At 45.6% G+C, this 22,893-nt stretch overlaps 1 protein-coding gene across 1 annotated transcript in view; it reads right to left on the bottom strand.

Annotated features, from left to right (window-relative positions):
- The window catches only part of LOC105706660 (ATP-binding cassette sub-family C member 11), a 66,195-nt gene that overhangs the window by 30,234 nt on the left and 13,068 nt on the right, over positions 1 to 22,893 (bottom strand). The window contains exons 6-14 of the mRNA XM_064383012.1: positions 18,731 to 18,904; positions 17,819 to 17,966; positions 15,812 to 15,960; positions 14,373 to 14,480; positions 10,966 to 11,217; positions 8,216 to 8,287; positions 5,523 to 5,647; positions 3,473 to 3,545; positions 36 to 239 (exon numbers count right to left, since the gene is read on the bottom strand). Of these exons, the coding sequence (XP_064239082.1) occupies positions 36 to 239; positions 3,473 to 3,545; positions 5,523 to 5,647; positions 8,216 to 8,287; positions 10,966 to 11,217; positions 14,373 to 14,480; positions 15,812 to 15,960; positions 17,819 to 17,966; positions 18,731 to 18,904 (1,305 nt within the window). The remainder of the gene's footprint in view (positions 1 to 35; positions 240 to 3,472; positions 3,546 to 5,522; positions 5,648 to 8,215; positions 8,288 to 10,965; positions 11,218 to 14,372; positions 14,481 to 15,811; positions 15,961 to 17,818; positions 17,967 to 18,730; positions 18,905 to 22,893) is intronic.

Raw genomic sequence — 22,893 nt, 5'->3', positions numbered from 1 at the left:
ATCCATCAATCACAGAGTCCTGGAGGGGTGCTCACCTGCAGCTGGTGGGTCACCAGGATGATCGTCTTCCCCTTGAGTGTCTTCTTAATGCACTCCTTAAAGATGTGCTTCCCCACGTGGGCATCCACAGCTGACAGGGGGTCATCCAGCAGGTAGAGCTGACGGTCGGAGTAAACAGCGCGGGCCAGGCTGATCCTCTGTTTCTGCCCCCCAGAGAGGTTGAGGCCCCGCTCTCCGATCTACAGACAGGCAGTAAAAGGCACCATGTCCAGAGAGCGAGCACAGCCAGCTGCACTCAAATGGGTGGGCAGATGTAGCGAACAGAACCCCCTCAATACAGACCAAGATATGCACACACTCCAGGATACCTGACAATTTGGCATCCTGGCACTTCAAAATACATATATCTCTCATGTGTTCTCACTCATAGGTGGGAGCTTAAAAGCTGATCTCATGGAGGTAGAGAGTAGAATGATGGATACCAGAGACTAGAAAGGATTTTTTGGGGTGGGGAAGGGAGGTGGGAATGAAGAGAGGTTGGCTGATAGATACAAACATCAAGTTAGACAAAACGAGTAAGTTCTGTTCCATAGCAGAGTAGGGTGACTATAGCTAACAACAATGTATTCTATATTTCAGCATAGCTAGTAGATAGGAGCTGAAAAGTTCTCAGCAGAACAGAAATGTAAATACTGAAGATTCTGGGCACCCTAAATCCCCTGACTGGATCATTACTTATTCTATGGATGTAACAAAATAGTACAGGTACCCAAAAAACATGTACAAACATTATGCATCAATAAAAATATTTTTAAAAATGTGGTTAGGAGGGGATGAATAAACTGCTTCTCAGTTAAAAATCTTGTAAGTCTCCATGTATCCCCTGAATCTAAATGAAAAGATATATAACTATTAAAAAATAGTAACTCCTACTTAGATACAAATTTTCTAAACCTATCAACTTCTAGGAGGCAAACATGAAACTATTAAAAATTTAGATAATAAAATAAATCACTCATTCCCAAGAAAAATCACTGTCTGACATATTATTCAGGTTTATTTGTTTTTTAGTTTTTGGTTTTTTTTTTTTTTTTTTTGAGGCAGGGTCTCCTTGGTTGCCCAGGCTGGAGTACAGTGACCCAAGCAATCATGGTCTCAAGCGATCGTCCCATCTCAGTCTCCCGAGTACCTGGGATGACAGGCGTGTGCCACCACACTCAGCTAATGTTTTTAAGCTTTTTTTGTAGAGATAGGTCTCACTATATTGCCTAGGCTGGCCTCAAACTCCTGGGCTCAAGCAATCCTCCCACCTTGGCCTCCCGAAGTGCTGGGGTTACAGGTGTGAGCCACTGCACCTGGCCTTATTCAGGTTTTAAATCTCCATTGACAGCACCTGTCAACTCATGGGACTGGTGGTCTGGGTTAGGGGTGTCATCCAAGGCTATTTGCACTATATGCACCTACTCAACAGACCAGAGCTGCAATGGCTGCAAGGAGCAAGAACCAACTTACACGGTACATGCTGTGTGGAGTTGAGGGTGGAAACCTGAGTTACCGAGCATGTTTTGCACATTAGCACTCCAGGCAGCCGTCAGCTGGCCCACCCCTCCTTTTAGCTCTAAGGAAGTGGGAGCTGAAGTCTAAGTCCTAGTTCCTGTTCTACCCTGACAGCTTGAAGTCTCTATAGAGAAGAATTAGAGTTGGCCAGGCGCAGTGGCTAATACCTGTAATCCTAGCACTTTGGGAGGCCGAGGCGGGCAGATCACGAGGTCAAGAGATCAAGACCATCCTGGCCAACATGGTGAAACCCCGTCTCTACTAAAAATACAAAAACATTAGCTGGGCGTGGTGGCATGTGCCTGTAATCCTAGCTACTTGGGAGGCTGAGACAGGAGAATCACTTGAACCTGGTAGGCAGAGGTTGCAGTGAGCCGAGATCACAACACTGCACTCCAGCCTGCTGACAGAGCGAGACTCCATCTAAAAAAAAAAAACAAAATCAGAGTTGAAAAGGTGGCCGAGAAATCTCATGTCACTGCCGTGCTCCAGGTCACCACTGTGTGACCTTGGACAAGCCGCTTGACTTGGCCAAAGCCCAGTTTCCCCAATCATTCATTTACTTACTCACCAAACACTTATTTCAATGCCCACCATGCTCTTACAATAATAGTTCATACTTATTCTATACCAGGCACTTCTCAAAGCATTTTGTATTAATTCATTTAAACCTCAAAGCAACCCAATCAGGTGAGCACTCTTATTTATGCCATTTTACAGATGAGACCTTGTTCTTCCTGTGAAGAAACAACCTTGAATAAGATAACTGAACTCTCTGCCCTCAAGGATTTATAGTCCCAGCTTTAAAAGAAGAATAGGGCAATCCCAGCACTTTGGGAGGCTGAGGTGGGAGGATCACAAGAGGCCAGGAGTTTGAGATCAGCTTGGCTAACATGGCAAAACGCTGTCTCCACTAAAACTACAAAAACTAGCCAGGCCTGCAGGTGCATGCCTGTAATCCCAGCTATGTGGGAGGCTGAGGTAGGAGAATCTCTTAAATCTGGCAGGTGGAGGTTGCAGTGAGTGGAGATCACGCCACTGCACTCCAGCCTGGGTGACAGAGAGAGAGCAAGACTCCCTCTAGAAGAAGAAAGAAGAAAGAAGGAAGAAGAAGAAAGAGAGGAAGGAGGGGAAGGAGTAGTAGTGGAGGAGGTGGAGGAAGAGGACGAAGAAGAAGGAGAGGAGGAGGAGGAGGAGGAGAAGAAGAAGAAAGACAAGGAGGAGGAGGCGGGGGGAGGGTTAGATGGAGGAGAAGGGGAAGGGGGAAGGGGAGAGGGAGGAGGAGAAGAAGGGGAAGGGGGAGAACAACAAGGAGAAGACTTAAAAGACTGCCCTCCTGAGGCTGCTGAGGTTATTGTGAGACTCACCTAAGACACTACATTCAAGTCGCTAGAATAACACCTTGCATGTAGTAAATGTTCAACAAACTGAGCTATTATTAGATCATTAAAATTAGGAAGACAATGTCACTTTTATCTTGGGTGAGGGATTGTATGTGAATTAAGGTGGCTGCAGATGTGAAGGATTGTGAATTATCAGGAAAATGTTACAGTCAGAAATTGAATTGCCCCTGCGGGTCATGGCTGATGTTGCACTGGCCAGAGTGGGGCAGGGGTGATGGGGCGTTTCTCATCTTCACAGGGTCTCCGTTCTTGCTTCAGAAGGAGCTTGAGGTCAGCTCTACACCTTAGTGGGGTAAGGTACCCTCTTTCCTTTCCAGCCCCCTCTATATGGTGAGCCCCAAACTCCCTCAATGAGGGAGGCATTGTTCTTGGTTTTGAAGCAGAAGCTGCAGAAAAAACTCCAGCTGCACTGGGAGGAAGAGCTGGGATCCCTCCCCTCCCTGCCTGGGGAGGCAGCAGGAACACAAGATCACCAACATTACCCAGAGCAGACATGCTCGCCTCCCACTCACCTCCGTCATGTCTCCAAATGGCAGAAGTTCCAGGTCCTGATTCAGGGAGCAGCAGTGGAGCACCTGGAGGTATCTGCAAAGGATGGGGAGCTGTAAGACCTAGGGGACCAGCCCTCCTGCCCATCACCCTTCCCAGTGTTGAAAGGAACGGTCTTAATTTTAAAGCTAAGAAACTTAGATTTGATCCTGTGTTAAATGGTATACCACTGGAGGCTTTTTTCATTTCCTTCCCTCTTTCATTTCTTTTAAATTAATACATGCTCTTAGTAAATATTTGACCAGAACAAAAAGATGCAGTGAAAAGCAGTTCCCTTTCCCATCTTTGACCTTCATGTTTTTTTCTCAAAAGCAGCTACTATCAGCTGGGCATGGTGGCTCATGCCTGTAATCCCAGTAATTTGGGAGGCAGAGGCGGGCAGATAACTTGAGGTCAGGAGTTTGAGACCAGCCTGGCCAACATGATGAAACACCGTGTTTACTAAAAATACAAAAATTAACCAGATGTGACGGCATGTGCCTGTAGTACCAGCTACTTAAGAGACTGAGGCAGGAGAATCACTTAAACCCAGGAGGCAGAGTTTGCAGTGAGCAAAGATTGCGCCACTGCACTCCAGCCTGGGAGACAAAGTGAGACTCCATCTTAAAAAAAAAAACTATTACAGTGCCTTATGTATTTATTCAGAAATAATCTAGTCATATATGGATGTGTACTGCATGTATAGGTTTATAGTGTTTTAATGGCACTGTAGTGTTCCATTATAAGGTTGTACCATAAATTATTTAACCAGTGCCCTAGTGATGGACATTCGAATTGTTTCTATTGCTCCTGTGAGCAATGCAGTGTGGAACATCCTTGTACATGGGTCTTTGCTTTCATGGGTGAAAATATCTACACATTAAATACCTAACAGTGGATTTGCTGAGTCAAAGGGTAGGTGCATTTTATTTTAAAAGATATTTCAAAACTTCTGTATGAGTTCTGTCAGTCTCACAGAAGACCGTAAAAAAGAGCAATGACAAGATGAGAGCTGGGTCTTGCTCTCGTTGCCCTGGAGATAATCTTATGTGGTGTGGAACAGAGCAGGAGATTAGAGACAGGGACCCAAGGGCAGGGGCAGTGGGAACTGTTCGAACAAGAGCTCACAGGCTGAACGCACTAGAAGCACAGATGGAGAAGAGAGACATACAAGAGATATATAGGAGACAGACTTATTCACGATCAGTGACCAATTAGATGTGGAAGGAACCAGAGAAGGAGGCTTCTGCCTTCCTGGGGTGCAAGGCTTGGCTGGGCAGGCAGGGTGCTCATGAGTTGGTATTGGACATGATTGTGAGGTGTCCACAAGACAACTAGACAGAGACAGCCAGTTCATACACCTCCATATCTATGCTGTTACTGGGGGCAGATTGCAAAACCAAGCAAACAGTCACAGGTAAAGTCCACCACAGTTGGAAGCATAGCTATAGCATCCAGGGCAGTTTGCCTGGATCCTCCACTGAACAGGCTTCACTCATGACACCCAGGCTCATGTCTCGAGCAGGTTAACCCCAGGATTCTGGGGCAGGAAGAGGCCATAGAGGGAAAGGAGGGATGTGGACAAGACTTGGGAGATCCACGGGGCCACAGATTCAAACCCGTTTCCTCAAAGTGTCAGAGTCTCAGCGCTCACATTTGTTTTCCTTTTCACTTAGGGGCCAAGATTTTATAAATACAAATGAAGTTCTAATGTAGCAATTTTGGAGGGGGAGAGTGTATTGACTATTTTGAGTCAATATAGCGTAACAGTTAAGCATGAAGTTTCTGAAAGCAACTGGATTCAAATCCTGGCTCTATCACATCCCACCACCTGGGTGACTTTGGGCAAATTACTTAACCTCTTGGGGCCTCAGCTGATTCATCTGGAAAATGAATCAGTGAGAAGTGAATATGGTAATGTGTGTAAGTGGAGCACACAAGTGTTAGCAGTTGTCAGATTACCATTCGAAGCTGGAGGTGCCCCCAGACCAGCCACACGCCCCATGCTCTCCCCTTCCCCTACCAGGAGCTTACCGGGCCTCGTCATATGAGCCTCCCATGAGGATGTTCTCCCTGATGCTCCCGCTGATGATCCAGGCCTGCTGCGGAACATAGGCCAGACTTCCCTGCACCCCCACCGAGCCCTCAAGCAAGTGCATCTGCAGCAGAATGAGTCCAGTCTCAGGACCAGGCGGGCCAAGGGACAGAGCCTGCCTGGTTCAGCAGGCACAGTGCCCAGGGCCCCACTGCCCTCCAGGACCTTGGGAGCTCTCCTAGGTAAAAGGGACTTTTAACGTGGCCCTGCCAGGCCCATCAGTGAGTCTCAGGGGCTAGCCATGAGAACATGTGGAAGCAGCTGGAGTCAGGCCCCACCAGGTCCTCCTTGGACTGAATCCAAGGTCTGCACTAAAGACTCCCCATATATTTTTTCTTCTTATTTGTCCCAGCCCCATTCCCTAGCTGCCAGTGCCTTCATGGTCTTCACTGTGCACACGGAAAGATCCAGGCCATCTCTGAGCATGCCTGGGTATTATGGAATTATTATTGTTAGGTAGGATAATGTTACCACGGTTAGGTAAGTTCTTACTTTTGGACATCATGATGAAGTATTTAGAAGGGAAAGTGTTAAACCTCTGTAATTTAAAGCATTCTACAAAATCTATGTCTATATAGTAAGGTAAATATGCAAAAACTATCAACTGCTGCATCCAGGTGGTGGGTATCCGAATCTCTGCTGTAGTGTTCTTCCTGCTTTTCTACATAAGTTCAAAAAAACATGTTAAAAACAAATAGAGATGGACACTCATCCGCAGCATCCCAACAGGGGACCTCATCATTCTTGCTCTTTTCTCTTTTGTACCCCGAAAGGTTTACTTCTGGTTTGGAGCCAGGCTTTAACAAAAAGAACAAAACTCTAAAATGCCATCTCTGTGTTTCCCTTTATTAGAAGGAAAGTGACAGGCTCATTTGCATAGGAAACTGACAAACCACTGGCCCGGTAGGGAGGTGGCCTTGCCTGGAGGCTGCTGGGCAATGCTGCTGTGATGTAGAACAGAGCTCCGACCTCAGGTGGACCTGGGACTCAGCACTGGCTCACCCCTCACCTGCTGCATGACCTTGGACGAGTCACCTCTCTGAACCTCATGTACTCATCTATAAATGGGTCATCGTGAGTGTGCCTTCATTAAGGGAGGTTACCAGGGTTGAAGGGGAAAATGGAAAGCTCTTTGCACAGGACTTGGCATGTAAGTAATGAAGCTAGTTTTACTTTTTTTTTTTTTTTTTTTAATGGAGTCTTTCTTCTTTGCGGTTGCAAAGAAACTGGAGAAAGGCCATCCCACATGCAGCACGTGGCTGATGTGTAGGAGAGAGCTGGCGTTGGTAACATAACTGAATCCTGAAGAGGGGGCAAGTTTGGCCATGTTCATTTGAGGGAAGGAGCTGAAGGAAAAGCCAAATATAGGAAGGAAAACTCCTGCCGATGTGGGAAGAAGGGACAATGGGCAGAAGAAGGGGAAAGAGATGGCAGCCCAGGAGGGAGCGAGGCTGGGGCTCCTTGGGGAAGGGCCGGTGTGAGATGCCTGTGGGAATGTGACCAAAAGTGCATAGCAGGTTTCACGGGCATTTTTAGTGATCATTATGAGGTGTGCAGTGTGACCCCAAAAGAGCTGGGGAATGGATTTGGGTTTTTTTTTTTTGAAACTGAAGAAATGGCCAGGCGTGGTGGCTAATGCCTGTAATCCCAGCACTTTGGGAGGCCAAGTCAGGTGGATCACTTTAGGACAGGATTTCGAGACCAACCTGGCCAACATGGTGAAACCCCGTCTCTACCAAAAAAAACAAAAATTAGCTGGGCTTGATGGTGCATGCCTGTAGTCTCAGCTACTCAGGAGGCTGAGGCACAAGAATCACTTGAACCCTGGAGGTGGAGGTTGCAATGAGCTGAGACTGTGCCATTGCACTCCAGCCTGAGCGACAGAGCGAGACTCTGTGTCAAAAAGGAGGAGAGGGGAGGGGAGGGGAGGGGAGGGGAGGGAAGGGGAGGGGAGGGGAGGGGAGGGGAGGGGAGAGGAACTGGAGAAAAGGTGTGTGAGCCACATGTCCACACGGCAGCAGACCTCAAACTCGTATACAGGGGATGGATTGCGGGCGTTTAAATCTCAAGGGAAAGGGCACCCGGCAGGCATGTATACCCCACTGCTGGGGTACAAATAAGACTGCCCCATCTCATCCAGCAGGACTCCTCTCCCCAGCTTTCCTTCCTTCTCCCTGTTTCTCCCCCTTCATTTCTCTTCCGATGTCATCCTAAAAGGCATGTTCATCCCACTCCTCAATGGTATGAGTTTGACTTTATGAAATGACTTTTACACTCCTTTTTCACAGGAACCACTGCAACAGGGTATTGTACTGTGGGAGAGAGATTGGACTTGACTCCCTGTGAAATAACTTTTATGATCATATTAACTTTGAGTCGCCCTGCATCCTCACAGAGCCCAGTTAAGGACAGGTCTCCAGGTGACATAAGAGGCAGCTTGCACCAGGAGTACTGCCGCAAGGTGAGGAGAAAGGGCCACCTTGATCAGGTACCTCCCACACAGGGCAAGCACAACCCACTTGCTCAGACCCCTGTGAGGAAGAAAGCAGTGGGGGCCCCACCCGGGGAACTGGAGCTTGGGAGGCCCTGGATTGTCTGCAGACAGACACGTATGTGGCCACAGGTTACTTACCTCACCCAGAATGGCCGACAACAGGCTGCTCTTACCACTCCCCGTGGGGCCACAGACCCCTAATATCATCCCCTGCAAGCCAAGGAGGACAAACAAGTGTTGGGACAGCACACCCGTGGCACACCCACCTGCTGGACTGTTTAGAACCCAAATCAACACACAGAAAAGAAAATAACCACACACAACCCAAGACCCCTCAGACAAGCAAAGCTCCAGAGGAGCTTTGCATTCAGTCCCTGGAGGCAGGAGGGGCAACCCAAGAGGAAGAAGGTCATATGGGAATGGTAGAGGGGAACTCAGGGGTAGGTGGCAAGAATCCTGCATTCCAGATTGGTGTCTATGCTCTGCAGTAATGCTGGGAAAGACACTTAGCCTCTCTGAGCCTCAGTTTCTCCATCTGTGAAATGGGAATAAAGAAGCCAGACTCACAGAATTCATGCATGCATGCATTCATTCATTTATTCAAACATCCATTCATCCATCAAATAGTGATCTGAGTTTCCTCTGTGGACTCAGTAATGAAGAAAAGACCTCACATTGAGCTTAGAATATAAGCTGAGGGGGTGGGGGGAAGAGAGACTACATAAATAAATAAATATTAGATGGTGATAAGTGATGCAAGGAAAATGAAATTGGCTGTTATGACAGAGAGTTGGGGGTTGAGGCCATTTTAAATGAGTCAGCCAGGGAAGGCTTCTACACAGCAAGTGTCACGGCTGCCCAAGAGCTGTGAGAACTCTGGTGGGGAAGAGGTCAGAGGTACAGGTAGGGATTTGGAGGAACCTGGGCTCTAAGGGCAGTGAAAAGTCACTGAAGGGTTTAGGGAGAGTGACTTGAATTGGTTTATGTTTTAGAAAGATCCCTCTGTCATGAACCAGTTTTCATGGAAGACAATTTTTTTACAAACCGGGGATGGTGGGGGATCGGTTCCAGGATGAAACTTGTTTCACCTCAGATCAACAAGCAAGATTCTCATAAGGAGCATGCAACCTGGATCCTTCACATGCACACTTCACAATAAGGTTCACGCTCCTACGAGAATCTAATGCTGCTGCTGATCTGACAGAAAACGGAGCTCAGGTGGTGATGCTCACTGGCCTGCTGCTCACCTCCTGCTGTGCAGCAGGCTGAGGACCAGAGAGGGTCTGCAGCCCAGGTGTTGGGGACCCATAGTATAATGGATTTTGGAGGCTCAGAGAGACAGAGGGTGGGAGTTGGTTGAGAGATACAAATTACCTATTGGGTACAATGCACACTATCAGGTGATACGTTCACTAAAATCTCGACTTCACCACTATATAACTCATCGTCTAACCAAAACCCACTTGTACCCCCAAAGCTATTGAAATAAAAAATACATATTAAGTATTTAAAAAAGGAAAACTGGCTGGGCACAGTGGCTCACGCCTGTAATCCCAGCACTTTGAGAGGCCAAGGCGGATGGATCATGATGTGAGGAGTTCAAGACCAGCCTAGCCAAGATGGTGAAACCCTGTCTGTACTAAAAATACAAAAAAATTAGCCAGGCATACTGGCACATGCCTGTAATACCAGCTACCCAGGAGGCTGAGACAGAGAATCACTTGAACCCAGGAGGCAGAGGTTGCAGTGAACCGAGATCATGCCACTGCACTCCAGCCTAGGTGAAAGAGCAAGACTCCATCTCAAATAAAAATAATAACAAAAAAGAAAAATCCCTCTGTCTGTTGCATGGTAGAAGGCTCATAAAAGAAGGTGAATATGGGAGCAGAGAGGTGGATGAGGAGGTTCTGGGAGTGGTGTGACAGCAGCAGGGATAGGGCAGTGGAGGGGCATTGGTGAGGGCAGTGGGTTCAGGGCAGATGTGGAAGTCGAGCTGACGGACTGGATTCAAGGGAAGGAAGGAAAGGAATCAAGTGTGACTTCCAGGTCCTCGACCACTGGAAGGATGATGGTACCATCTCCCAGGAGAAGGAAGATTTGGGGAACTCATCAAAAGGGGTGAGTATCAAAACCTTGTTTCATTTTAAATGCTTGATGGACATTTAAGAGAGATATTAAATAGGCAATTGAGTTTGGAGCCCAGAAAAGACTTCAAGTCTAGAGATAATGGCACAGAGATAGAACTTAAAGCCATAGGACTAGAGATGATCACCAAGGAAGAAAGTATAAATAGATAAGAGACAGCAGGTATTAGATATTAATACCTATTACCACTAGATATTATTTGTAGACATTTGTCATTATATATAGATCAATATCTATATCTATTCTGTATCACTTGTTATTAGATATCAATATCTACATTAACAGATAACAGAGAAGAAAAGAGGAGGGGCAAACAGCAGACAGGAGGAAGCTAATGTTTGTAAACATTAGGCAGAGAAAAAGCCAGATAAGCAGAGTTCACAGAATAACCCAATTCAAACATAGGATAGTGCTTGGCACATATGAGGAATATAATAAATGTCAGCTTGGTCTCCTTCCCCTTCTCCTTTCTGTGTCCTTGGTCCTTCCAAGGAACAGCACACAGTACTTTCATATTATTTTGGGTCTTACCTAAGCCAAAAAAATTTCGATGATAGATTAATTCACATTAAAGAATGAAAGACATCCTGTATTTGCCCTCCATGAAAATTTGAATTTTAAAGGGAGAGATCTTGGAGAGGGCAGTTTTCAACCAAGGAAATGGTGGGGCACCCAGACAAGTTCCCAGCTTAGGCCCTGAGAGTCTGGCAGCCAGCCTGCCTGCATGGCCTGGACAAGGCTACCTTGGACACTACCAGGTTGATCTTGTGCAACTCTGGGCCCGGGCTGTTCCCTTTCTCCTCTGGCCCGAGGGCATCTCTAGGCTGGTTCATCCCCTCAGAAGCGTGTCCATTTCTCTCCAGCTCAAATGCCCCATTCACGATCCCAGGGCAGGTCTGTCTCCACGACAAGGTGGCCTCCTCCAAGACCAGAGCTTTGCTGGGGTCTTGTAATGTCTGGACATAGAAAACAGGGCTCTCCTGGAGGAAGAACTTCTGTAAAGACAAAAAGAAATGGAGGGAGGAGGAATACAGTTCTTTAGTTCAGCAGGAATATGTTCCCAGTTTTACAAGCCTGCCAGTTGGTATGGATTTCTGAATTTCTAATAAGCAGTAAGTTTGCAGCAGTACCACCAGTAGGAAAGGCCAGTTACTGCTGGGGAAAATTCTAGATCAGTGTTTTCCAAACTTCAGACCACCAGGCCACTCTTCCATATTTGCAAACACTGCACTATCAACTGCAACTCTGCACTCAGGAGGTTGACTAAGGCCTAACCTACATTAGCCTCATCCCAAGTGATGACAGCCATTGTCTCATAGGACAGAGGTTTTTCTAATTGAATCCTATTTATTTAATTATTTTTTATTTATTTATTTTTGAGACGGAGTCTTTCTTGCTCTGTTGCCCAGGCTGGAGAGCAATGACGTGATCTTGGCTCACTGCAACCTCCACCTCCCGGGTTGAAGCAATTCTTCTGCCTCAGTTTCCCGAGTACCTGGGATTACAGGCACCTACCAATATGCCCGGCTAATTCTTGCATTTTTAGTAGAGACGGGGTTTCACCATGTTGGTCAGGCTGGTCTTGAACTCCTGACCTCAGATGATCTGCCCACCTCAGCTTCCCAAAGTGCTGGGATTATAGCCATGAGGCACTGTGCCGGCCTAATTAAATTATATTGGACTGGACATAATGACTCATGTCTGTAATCTTAGCACTTTGGGAGGCCAAGTTGGGGGATTGCTCGGGAGTTGAAGACCAGCCTGGGAAACATAGTGAGACTTTTCTCTCTTAAAAAAAAATTCTAATTGTCTGGGTGTCGTAGCTCACACCTGTAATCGTAGTACTTTGGGAGGCCGAGCAGGTGGATTGCCTGTGTTTAGGAGTCTGAGACCAGCCTGGGCAACATGGTGAAACTCTGTCTCTACTAAAGTGCAAAAAAATTCACCAGGTGTAGCAGCATGTGCCTGTAGTCCCAGCTACTCGGGAGGCTGAGGCAGGAGAATTGCTAGAACTCAGAAGGGGAAGGTTGCAGTGAGCCGAGATCATGCCACTGCACTCCAGCTGGGGCAACACAGCGAGACTCCATCTCCAAAAAAAAAAAAAAATCTACTTATAGCTGTTGAAAATGAAAAGCTCTGCTGTGTCCCACACTGGGGAAAGGTCATTTGGGGTCATACATTTCAAAAGGTGACCATCAGCAGGTCACTTCTCTCTGCATCTCCAGCTCCCTGTCTATAAAGCACAAGGGTTGAACTACATAAATTCTAGCAATTAAAAGAATGAGAGAGGAGTATGATCCCACCAAAGTCAGGTTACATTCACATATCCCTACCTGGAGATGTGCTTAAAAGATCGAGAAGGGTGCTTACTGACATTTTGGACTCTTACCCATCCTCCTGAGCCCAGATTGCGGCTTCCTCATCTCTGCCCCCTCCACAGATGAAAACAGGCAAAGAAGGGGAAAATAGATGGGAGAACCCAGTGCCCCCATGGGAAGGAAGGCAGCCGCAGGAACCCTTTCACAGCTGCTGACCAGTCAGGGAAGCACACTGGGCTGGTGATAAGCACAGCACTATTTGTGTCACTCAGACCAGCCAAGTTCATTCCAGCCTCAGGGCTTTCACACTTGTTGTTTCCTCTGCTTGGTCATCATCACTCAGCTCCAAAGTCACCTTCACAGGGGCCTTCCCTAACCAGGCTCTTCCCAGGAGCCCCCAGCCCTCCCCAGTATACTCCCTAGAACCAGTGTGTCCAATCCTTCAGCTTCCCTGGGCCACATTGGAAGAAGCATTGTCTTGGGCCACACAGAAAATACACTAACACCAACAACAGCTGATGAGAAAAAAAAGTTGCAAAAAAAATCTCCTAATGTTTTAAGAAAGTTCACAAATTTGTGTTGGGCCACATTCAAAGCCATCCTGGGCTGCATGTGACCTGTGAGCAAGACAAACTTGCTCTAGAACATCACATTTTTTTTATTGGCATCGTGGCTCTTCAGGTGATCTGATCTAAGCCTCTTTGATCATTCATTTACTTGTTAATTGTCTGCTTCCAATAAAAAATCATAGCAGAACTCCCTGACAGCAGGGACCCCTGTTCAATGCAGTATTCTCAGTGCATGGCTTGTAGTAAAAGCTCAATAAATACTTTTTGCATTAATGAATGAATGAGTGAATGAGTGATATAGGTCGTGGACTGCATGTACATAAAAGTGGGATGACTACAAAATGACTTTTTTTCTGAGATGGAGTCTCACTCTGTCATCCAAGCCGGAGTGCAGTGGCACGATCTCAGCTCACTGCAACCTCCACCTCCCAGGTTCAAGCGATTCCCTGCCTCAGCCTACCAAGTAGCTGGGATTACAAGTGCCTGCCACTATGCCTGGCTAATTTTCTGTAGAGACGGGGTTTCACCATGCTAGCCAGGCTGGTCTCAAACTCCTGACCTCAGGTGATCTGCCTGCCTCGGCCTCCCAAAGTGCTGGGATTACAGATGTGAGCCACAGCGCCCGGCCACAAAATGACATTTGAAAATTGATTTATATTAGGACTTTCAAACTTAGATGCCAGCTATATAAATAAGTGAAGTGGACCATTTCTAAGATGATAAATGGTAAGTAAAATGCAGCTTCAGGGCTGGAGGTGCAATAGCGTATGGTAGACATTGCAGCAAACTTAAGCTAAATGCCTCCATCTAAACAGGGAACCTATCACCTCAGCTCCAGCTGCTTGTGGCCATGGGAGATGTGGTCCAGGGTCGCCAGATCTTCTAATCATTCACGAGAATTCAAAAATCTGGGTTTTCACGTAAAATGTTCACGTTTTTCAATGCAAGCAACATCTATGGTGTTTTTCTAAAACAAAACTATCAGGGTAACTCTATGCAAACCTGGATAAAGTCTGTAGAGCATCTGTCTGAGACCTGGTTTGGACACACTATCCTAAGATCTCCTTTGGGACTGAGACCTGACCCGATTCGTCTGTCTTCTCAGGCCCCACACCAGCCTGGACACAGGAGGTCACTGAGTTAGCCAATCCCTCTCTCGACCTAGGCCTTGGCCAGGAGTCGTGTTTGGGAGGAACATCACGGGGGCTGAAGGCAGAGGAGTGTCCAAGCAGGGGGCCTACAGCCAGTCCCCTGACCACCTACCTTGCACCTCTTCACCGCAGACTTGCAATTCGTGAGGCCTTTGACTGCAAAGGGCAGAAAGAACACTGACAGCCGAAGGGGATTCAGGGAGGCCACCGTGGTGAAGGCCTGGGTAAGAAGGGGAGGAGGCGGTGAGGGTTGTGGTCCTTCCTGCTTCCTCCATTCCCTGGCACCCGCATCCCTGAGCTGCATCCTCAGCTTCCAACAAGCAGTTGCTTCATCCAACAGAGGCTAAACTAGTGTTTGGGGGAGACTGGAAAAAGCTAGGAAAAGAGCACTCTTCTTGGAGTATTAGAGTTGAAGGCCTAGTCCCTGTTGCAGCTCAGCCACTCACACCTGTAGTTTTGGGCAGGTCGCCCCTACCACATGCCAGTTTCCCCAATGGCACAATGAGAAAAATCATAAAGTGTGTAAGGGAATAAAGTTTGGGAAAGGCCAAGAAAACTCATGGGAGTGAGCATTACTTCCTTTCAATGTAGCTTGGTGCTATTCTTGCTGTCAAGGTCCTATTTCTTCTTCTTTGCCTTCGATGTTTGTTTTCTTCCTACGTTCAACATCTTCTTACCCTTCATGCCTAACCCATGCTGCACTGTGACTAGAGCAAAACACCTTAGGCTCTCAGGACCTCAGAAGGTACCCTCCCGGAGCTGCCAATCCATGCTGCTTCCAATCCATGCCCATCTCTCCTCCTTTCTCCTTCTGGCTTCATCCAAAAGTGAACTCCAATGGAGCAGGAATGCCTTGGTCTAGACCTGCCTGGTGTTATCTCAGTGCCTCAAATCCCTCTGAAAGTATTTCTTCCATAGCCCCGTAGTACCCTCAGACTTCTTGAGCATGTTTCCCTGGTGAATGACTGAGCCAAGCAGAGGGGCCAGCCATCTGAGGCACACACCAACCCCTGGCTGCAGACTGTCACGTGCTTCCCTTCTTGTTCTGGGTGTGGCCTCCTGGGCTCCCCAGCTGTATTACCACCCCTCCAAGAGCAGCACACTGTGTTATTCTGCTCGAAGAGCTGGGATTCCTAACCCTGAAAGGCAGCTGCCACTTCTAAGGGCCAGGTTCAGACCATGAAGGGAAATACCAAAGAAGCTATATACCTCTGTATTTAAAGTGTATTTCCAGGGCCTTTATTTGGGGATTAGAGGAACTTTTCAACTTCAAGGTGTAATTTTAATTATCAGAATTTTAACTATAGGTACCACCTCCCCCATAACCTGATGGTTCTGCCATCTGGCCCACCCTCAGGGCTATCTGAGATGTCACTTTCTCAGATGGGTTGAGATGGAAGACAGTGCCATTCTCTTGTCTGGAAAATCAAAATCAACATATAGTGTCTATTCGCAAAGCCTTCAGACCTTTGAGGGGCATCGGCTAAAAAAGGACACATGAAAAAACTTGCGATCACGATGGGGAGAAAACAAAGCACCCCAAACCCTTACCATTGATGCTGTGAGTTTCAACTTGAAGAATGTGTGGATGAGAATCATGACCACTGTGGCCACTATCGGGGTGATGAACAAGACTGTAGTGGTCAGGCTCTGGACAAGCCCAGACTTCTCCACTAGTTTCCTTTCCTTCTTTCTTAGGTCTAGGAAATAAAAAAGAAATACCCAAATGTCCATCAATGATAGACTGGATAAAGAAAATGTGGCACATATACACCATGGAATACTATGCAGTCATAAAAAAGGATGAGTTCATGTCCTTTGCAGGAACATGGATGAATCTGGAAACCATCATTCTCAGCAAGCTCACATAAGAACAGAAAACCAAACACCACACGTTCTCACTCATAGGTGGGTGTTGAACAATGAAAATACATGGACACGGGGAGAGGAACTTCACACACTGGGGTCTGTTGGGGGATGGGGGTCTAGGGGAGGGATGGTAGAGGGTGGGGAGGTTGGGGAGGGATAACACTGGGAGAAATGCCTGATGTAGATGACGGGGGGATGGAGGCAGCAAACCACCATGGCCTGTGTGTACCTATGCAACAATCCTGCATGATCTGCACATGTACCCCAGAACTTAAAGTATAATAAAAAATAAAAATAAAAAAACACTAATAATTCCTCATTTACCATGTTATGAATCCCTAAATGCAAGAATGTGAAGTTTCACTTATGCACTCACTTGCACCTGCGTTTCTAACGCTTTGGTAATTTAAACCAACACTGCACTGCAGAATTGCAGAAGGAATGAAGTTTGTTCTACTTCCATCTAAAGAAAATGTCAGCAATTTTAGAAGTGAATCAAACATAACGAGGTTAAAGGTATCTTTCCTGGAGAATTGACTTGATGGTGTTCATGCATTTTTAAAATTAGAAAAAAATATTTCTTTTGGAACTGCTGAATCGGATCAATATGTGTGAGCAATGACAACTTATCATTGATTATTACTGACTGCCACATTTGCTCTGGTTGAAGGATAAAGGTCTGCTTTATATACTCTGATAATCACATTGAATTTACAGAAATACTCAATGTATTTTACAGGAAATGTATACGTTAGAACACAGACTTACTGGCAAAATGAAAAGTAGCAAAATAAGATGCGATCAAGGAAGTTGGTTTTCTATGGTTCTCTAGCACCTACCATTTCCATTAAAAGCCTAGAAATACTTCATTGAAAAATTACTACAAGAGGAGAAGAAATATACTAAGAAAGATGTTAGGGAAATCAATTTACCAAAGGATTAACATTGACAGACGAATGTAGGGCTCTTGAATTCATATTGAGATAATGTGCCAAGTCATGTAGAATAAAAATATTACATATTCAACAATAAAAAACACTTCAGAACTGGCAAAAATATTGATTGACAAAATGTAATAATTCAGAAGAAATTTAATTAAATGTTTTAATTTTAGAGAAGAGTCTGTAATCCCAGCACTTTGGGAGGCTGAGGCGGGCAGATCACGAGGTCAAGAGATCAAGACCATCCTGGCCAACATGGTGAAACCCTGTCTCTACTAAAAAAAATACAAAAATTAGCTGGGCATGGTGGTGCACACCTGTAGTCCCAGCTACTCAGGAGGCTGAGGCAGGAGAATTGCCTGAACCCGGGAGGTGGAGGTTGTGTGAGCCAAGATCGCGCCACTGCACTCCAGCCTGGTGACAGAATGAGACTCTGTCTCAAAAAAAAAAAAGAAAAGAAAAAGAAAAAAAGAGAAGAAATATAGTGTGTATTGCATAATATAGTTTACTTTTTCTATTTCAGTGCATATGTTCTGTTTATTTGGAGATAGTTTAGATACTTTACAAATTGACAATAAAGGCTTGCTCAAGAGGAAAGAAAAAAGAAATACACCAAAGATAACCACAAGAACATTCTCCAAAGAGCACAGCACCATCCCCAAAGCATCAAAAAAACCCCAAGAGGTGAGAGGGGCGTGGCTCACTGTGACATCACCAGGTTAAGAGCAGGAAGTCAGATTTTCCATACCTTCAATTATTTTTGCAAATGGTTTCTCCCATGTATACATTTTAATCAGCTTAATGCAAGTGAGAACTTCACTGGTCACACAGATGCGCTGGTCACTGACCTCAGATGTGTGATGCTGAGTCTTCAAAGACATCTGGGTCATGAACACCTGGAGTCAGGATACAGCAAGTTTGGAATTGATCTGCGAGGGCTTCCTTTGACAAGGGCAGGAGAGTTCAGCCTGGCATAAGTAGGGCAACTGGATCTATTTCCAAAGAGAGGTTTTCCAATCAAAGCTCTCCAGGCCACCATGCCTTAGAGCATCCCAGGGGACTTTCTCTCCTGAGTCCCAAGCCAGGCTGTGGCTACTAAGGCAGAAACTAAACGGAAATGCTTCCTCTGTCTTCTGGAACCCTAAAGCCTCTAATAATTAAAATTGCCTTTCAATCAGAGTGACCACGCTCAGGAAAATACTTGATTTCAATAATTCAGAGCACACATAATCCAAGAGCCATTTCTGTTTTGCTCAATTTTATTTCACCTGAATCTTTGGTAACAAATGTGCTTCCCTTTCCCCATTATATTGTGCTCAGATAAATGTTAAATGCTGGCTGCGTTGCTACATCAGCACATTCTGGGTAGAAGAGACAGAACAAATATCTTGCACAGAGATTATCTACAAAGGAAAGTTGGTGAAGCAGATAATCTCCCAAAGAAAGCTATGAGGTAGACTTTGCTATTCACCTCTTATTTACTTATTAACCAAATATTGTGGTCAGAGAATAGTTTGAGGTAAGGATTGGAGGTGAATCTTAACCACAACAGTTCAATGGTCAACAAGCACCAACATTCTCACTCAAGAGCTATCCCAGATTCAAGAGCCCTGGGACATCCGGGGCCCACCATCAAATGGGTGGCAAAGAAAGACATTACCTCCAGCAGGAAAACCAGGAGATAGCAGAAAGTGGCTATAAGTGCAGTCTGTCCAATAATGAGGTAGGAAGAAATGCCGGAGACGATCAGTGAGGAGCAGGCCAACAGTAACAGGGGCCCATAGTACACCGCTTCAAACAGGTAGTTCAAGTCACTTGTGAAGAAGCTGATGGCCTGCAAGACAGGAAGTCCAGAGGCACAGGTGTCACCTCACTGGGTACCCAGAAAGGGTGTCAGGTGGCCTCTCCATGCCCTCTCCTTGAAGGAAGGCTTGAGAGGCAGGAAGGAAGAGTAGAGACAGACACCCCAGGTTCATAGTTCTCTTCTGTCTGGCTCAAAAAGTTACTTTCCACTCTCAGCCTCAGTTTCTCCATCTGTAAAGCTGGAATAATTATACTTACTTTTTATGGTTGTGTGAGATTTCAGTGAAATAGGCAGTATCTGCACACATAGAATGTGCTCAATAAAAGGGATATTTTACTACAATTACTACTACTACTATTACTACTGCTACTGACACCATGCCCGAAAGAGTTAAAGAAACCAGTAACTAAAAGAAATTCTTGAGTTTGTAGGATAGCAGTTACAACAAAAAACAACTTGCTTTAAGTCCCTATGCTTGTAAGATAACAGAACTCACTGAAACGGAAGGAACCAGTATGGCTAACTAGAGACTGTGCAGAACCAGCTTGCTAATGTCACAGCCTAAATTTCCACCATATGTTTCATATTAACTTCCCCTGAATTTGCAAAGGGGACCCATGAAGAGACATGAAGAGATCACCGCATATGTGCAAGGACTTTTCAGACCCCTTCCCCTCTAATTCCACCAATCACCTACTAATCTCAGAATCCACCCCTTAAACTTTTCCTAATAAAATTACAGTCTTAAAGCCAGCACAAGGAGACAGATCTGGGCTGGATTCCTGTCTACTTGTGAGCCAACTTGCAATAAAAAGCTTCTCTTTTCTCAAAAACCCAGTGTCAAAGTATTGGCTTCTAGCCCATCGGGCAGTGAGCCCCTTTTGCTTGGTAACAATACTAATATCTATATTCCAGAGAATTGCTTCTATTCTTCATGCGATTTTATTCATTCTACTACTAATAATAATATTAATTAAATTTTCTCCTTTTTCTTCTTTTTTACTATAGATTCTTCTGCCTACTTTCCTCCTCCCACATATATTGCCTGGTTTAACGCTATATAAAAAGTAACATTTGGCTGGGCACAGGGAGGCCAAGGTAGGTGGTTCACTTGGGCCCAGGAGTTTGAGACCAGCCTGAACAACATGGCGAAACCCCATCTCTACAAAAAGTAGGAAAATTAGCCGGGCATGGCGGCACATGCCTGTAGTCCCAACTACTCAGGAGGCGGAGGCTGGAGGATCACTTGAGCCAGGGAGATCAAGGTTGCAATGAGCTGTAATCATGCCACTGCACTCCAGCCTGAGCAAGAGAGTGACTCAGTCTCAAAGCAAAAACAAAAACACGAAAACTTACATTCCAAATCAGGAAATCTTTAAAGAACAATTCATTAATGTTGTCTAGAATCCCTTACAAAGTGATTTGCTTTTAACTTTCACCTAAACTCCTTCCAGTTCCCAGAACAAGCCCTAGTGGGAGCCTTTAAAACTTTTAAAAGTACATTAGGGAGAGTCAATTGGTTTAGCCACTGTGAAGGACAATTTTAAAGTACCTTTTAAAGTTAACAATTGCACAAAACTCTATGATCTGGTGATTTCACTTTTCTGTTGAGAAACAGTCACACGTATTAGATGAAACACATAAAAGGATGTTCATTACAACACTGTCTACGCCAGGCAAATGCTGGAAACATTCAGGAAGTCATCGGGAAAGGATTAAGGAAGTTCACCCCAGGCTGTGCAAAGTGGCTCATGCCTGTAATTCCAAAACTTTGGGAGGCTGAAGCAGGAAGACTGTTTGAGGCCAGGAGTTCCAGACCAACCTGGGCAACATAGCAAGATCCCAGCTCTAAAAAAAAAAAAAATTAAACATTTGCCGAGCATGGTGATGCATGTCTGCAGTCCTAGCTAGTCAGGAGGCTTAGAGGGGAAGATTGCTGGAACCCAGGAGGTCGAGGCGGCAGTGAGTTATGATGGCACCACTGCACTCCAGCCTGGGTGACAGAGTGAGAACCTGTCTCAAACAACAACAAAGTCACCCCAGAAGCAGTAGGTAATCTTGGGTCCTGGAGTTAAACTGTCCCAGACTTGTCATTTACTAGCTGTGCAACCATAGACAAGTTATTCCACCTCTCTGTGCCTCTGTCATCTCATCAGTGAAATGGGAATAATAATAGAACCTGCTTCCTCATGCTGATTTGAGAACGGTGCTAGATAATGTATATATAGCACTTTATTGGGACACATTGAACGTACTGTAATTATGATTCAGCATCACTGAAAAAATAATGATGTGCTTTGGCTGGGTCCCCACCCAAATCTCATCTTGAATTGAAGCTCCCATAATTTCCATATGTTGTGGGAGGGACCCAGTGGGAGGTAAGTGAATGAGGGGGACAGGTCGTTCCCATGCTGTTCTCATGGTAGTGAATAAGTCTCACAAGATCTGATGGTTTTAGAAGGGGGAGTTTCCCTACAGAAGCTCTCTCATTCTCCATTGTCTGCTGCCCTGTAGCATGTGTCTTTTGCCTTCTGCCTTGATTGTGAGGCCTCCTCAGCTATGTGGAACTGTGAGTCCAGTAAGCCTCTATTCCTTTATAAATTACCCAGTTTTGGGTGTCTCTATCAGCAGTGTGAAAATGGACTAATACAAATAAGGATGATCTATCTGTGCTAACTGGAAAGCTCAGTCACAATGAGCGGGCGGGAAGGCTACAAAGCAACACAAAGCTGTTGTATCATTGATGTAAAAACTCCCCCAAAAGCTTTGTTCCACATTTTCTATTGGCAAAACCCAAGGGGAGGACGCTATGTAAAACATAGTACTTTACATAAAAATACACAAAAACAAAATCCAATGTTTTCTATGGATAACTTGCATGTGTACCTAAATGGACTGGTTTTTTTTTTGTTTTTTTGTTTTTTTTGAGACTGGGTCTCACTATGTTGTCCAGGCTGGAGTACAGTGGCACAATCTCACCTCCTGCAACCCATGGCTTCTAGGCTTAAGCCATCTTCCTGCCTCAGCCTCCCAAGTAGCTGGGACCACAGGCACATGCCACCGTGTTCGGATAATTTTTTGTATATTTGGTACAGACAGGATTTCGCTCTGTTGCCCAAGCTGGTTATGAACTACTGAGCTCAAGCGATTTGCCCGACTCGGCCTCCCAAAGTGCTAGGGTTATAGATGTGAGCCACCTCATCCAGTCAAAAATGTGCTTTAAAAGGTCTAAGGGACACAAATCAAGTTGCTGAGGTGCTAACCTCTGGGCATAGGGGAAGAAACTAGGCCTAAGGCAACTTCTGTACTATTTTATTTTGTTTCCAAGGGGAGTATATTCAGATCTTTTAAAAAAATTAATTTTACTGCAAGAGAAAGGACAAAGAAATGTTTTTAAGTAAAAAAATTATTTAAAAAATTAATGTAGGCTGGGCACGGTGGCTCATGCCTGTAATCCCAGCACTTTGGGAGGCCGAGGCGAGCAGATCACCTGAGGTCAGGAGTTTGAGACCAGCCTGACCTGGTGAAACCCTGTCTTAAAAGAAAATTAATGTAAAAATAAAACGTAGGCTTGGGGCTGTGGCTCATGCCTGTAATCCCAGCACTTTGGTAGGCCAAGGCAGGCAGATCACCTGAGGTCAGGAGTTTGAGACCAGCCTGACCTGGTGAAACCCTGTCTTAAAAGAAAATTAATGTAAAAATAAAACGTAGGCTTGGGGCTGTGGCTCATGCCTGTAATCCCAGCACTTTGGGAGGCCAGGCAGGCAGACCACCTGAGGTCAGGAGTTTGAGACCAGCTGGGCCAACACAGTAAAACCCTGTCTCTACTAAAAATACAAAAGTTAGCCACGTGTGGTGGCACACACCTGTAGTCCCAGCTACTTGGGAGGCTGAGGCAAGAGAATCGCTTGAATCCAGGAGGCAGAGGTTGCAGTGAGCTGAGATCCCGCTATTGCATTCCAGCTTGGCAACAAAAGGGAAACTCAAAAATAAATAAATAAATTTAATTTAATTAAAAC

Source organism: Aotus nancymaae, unplaced genomic scaffold, assembly GCF_030222135.1.
Source record: "Aotus nancymaae isolate 86718 unplaced genomic scaffold, 86718_ANA_hifiasm-v0.15.2.pri h1tg000030l, whole genome shotgun sequence".
Lineage (NCBI taxonomy): Eukaryota > Metazoa > Chordata > Mammalia > Primates > Aotidae > Aotus > Aotus nancymaae.
The sequence above is the reverse complement of the archived record's forward strand: the minus strand, read 5'-3'. Positions and strand labels throughout refer to the sequence as shown.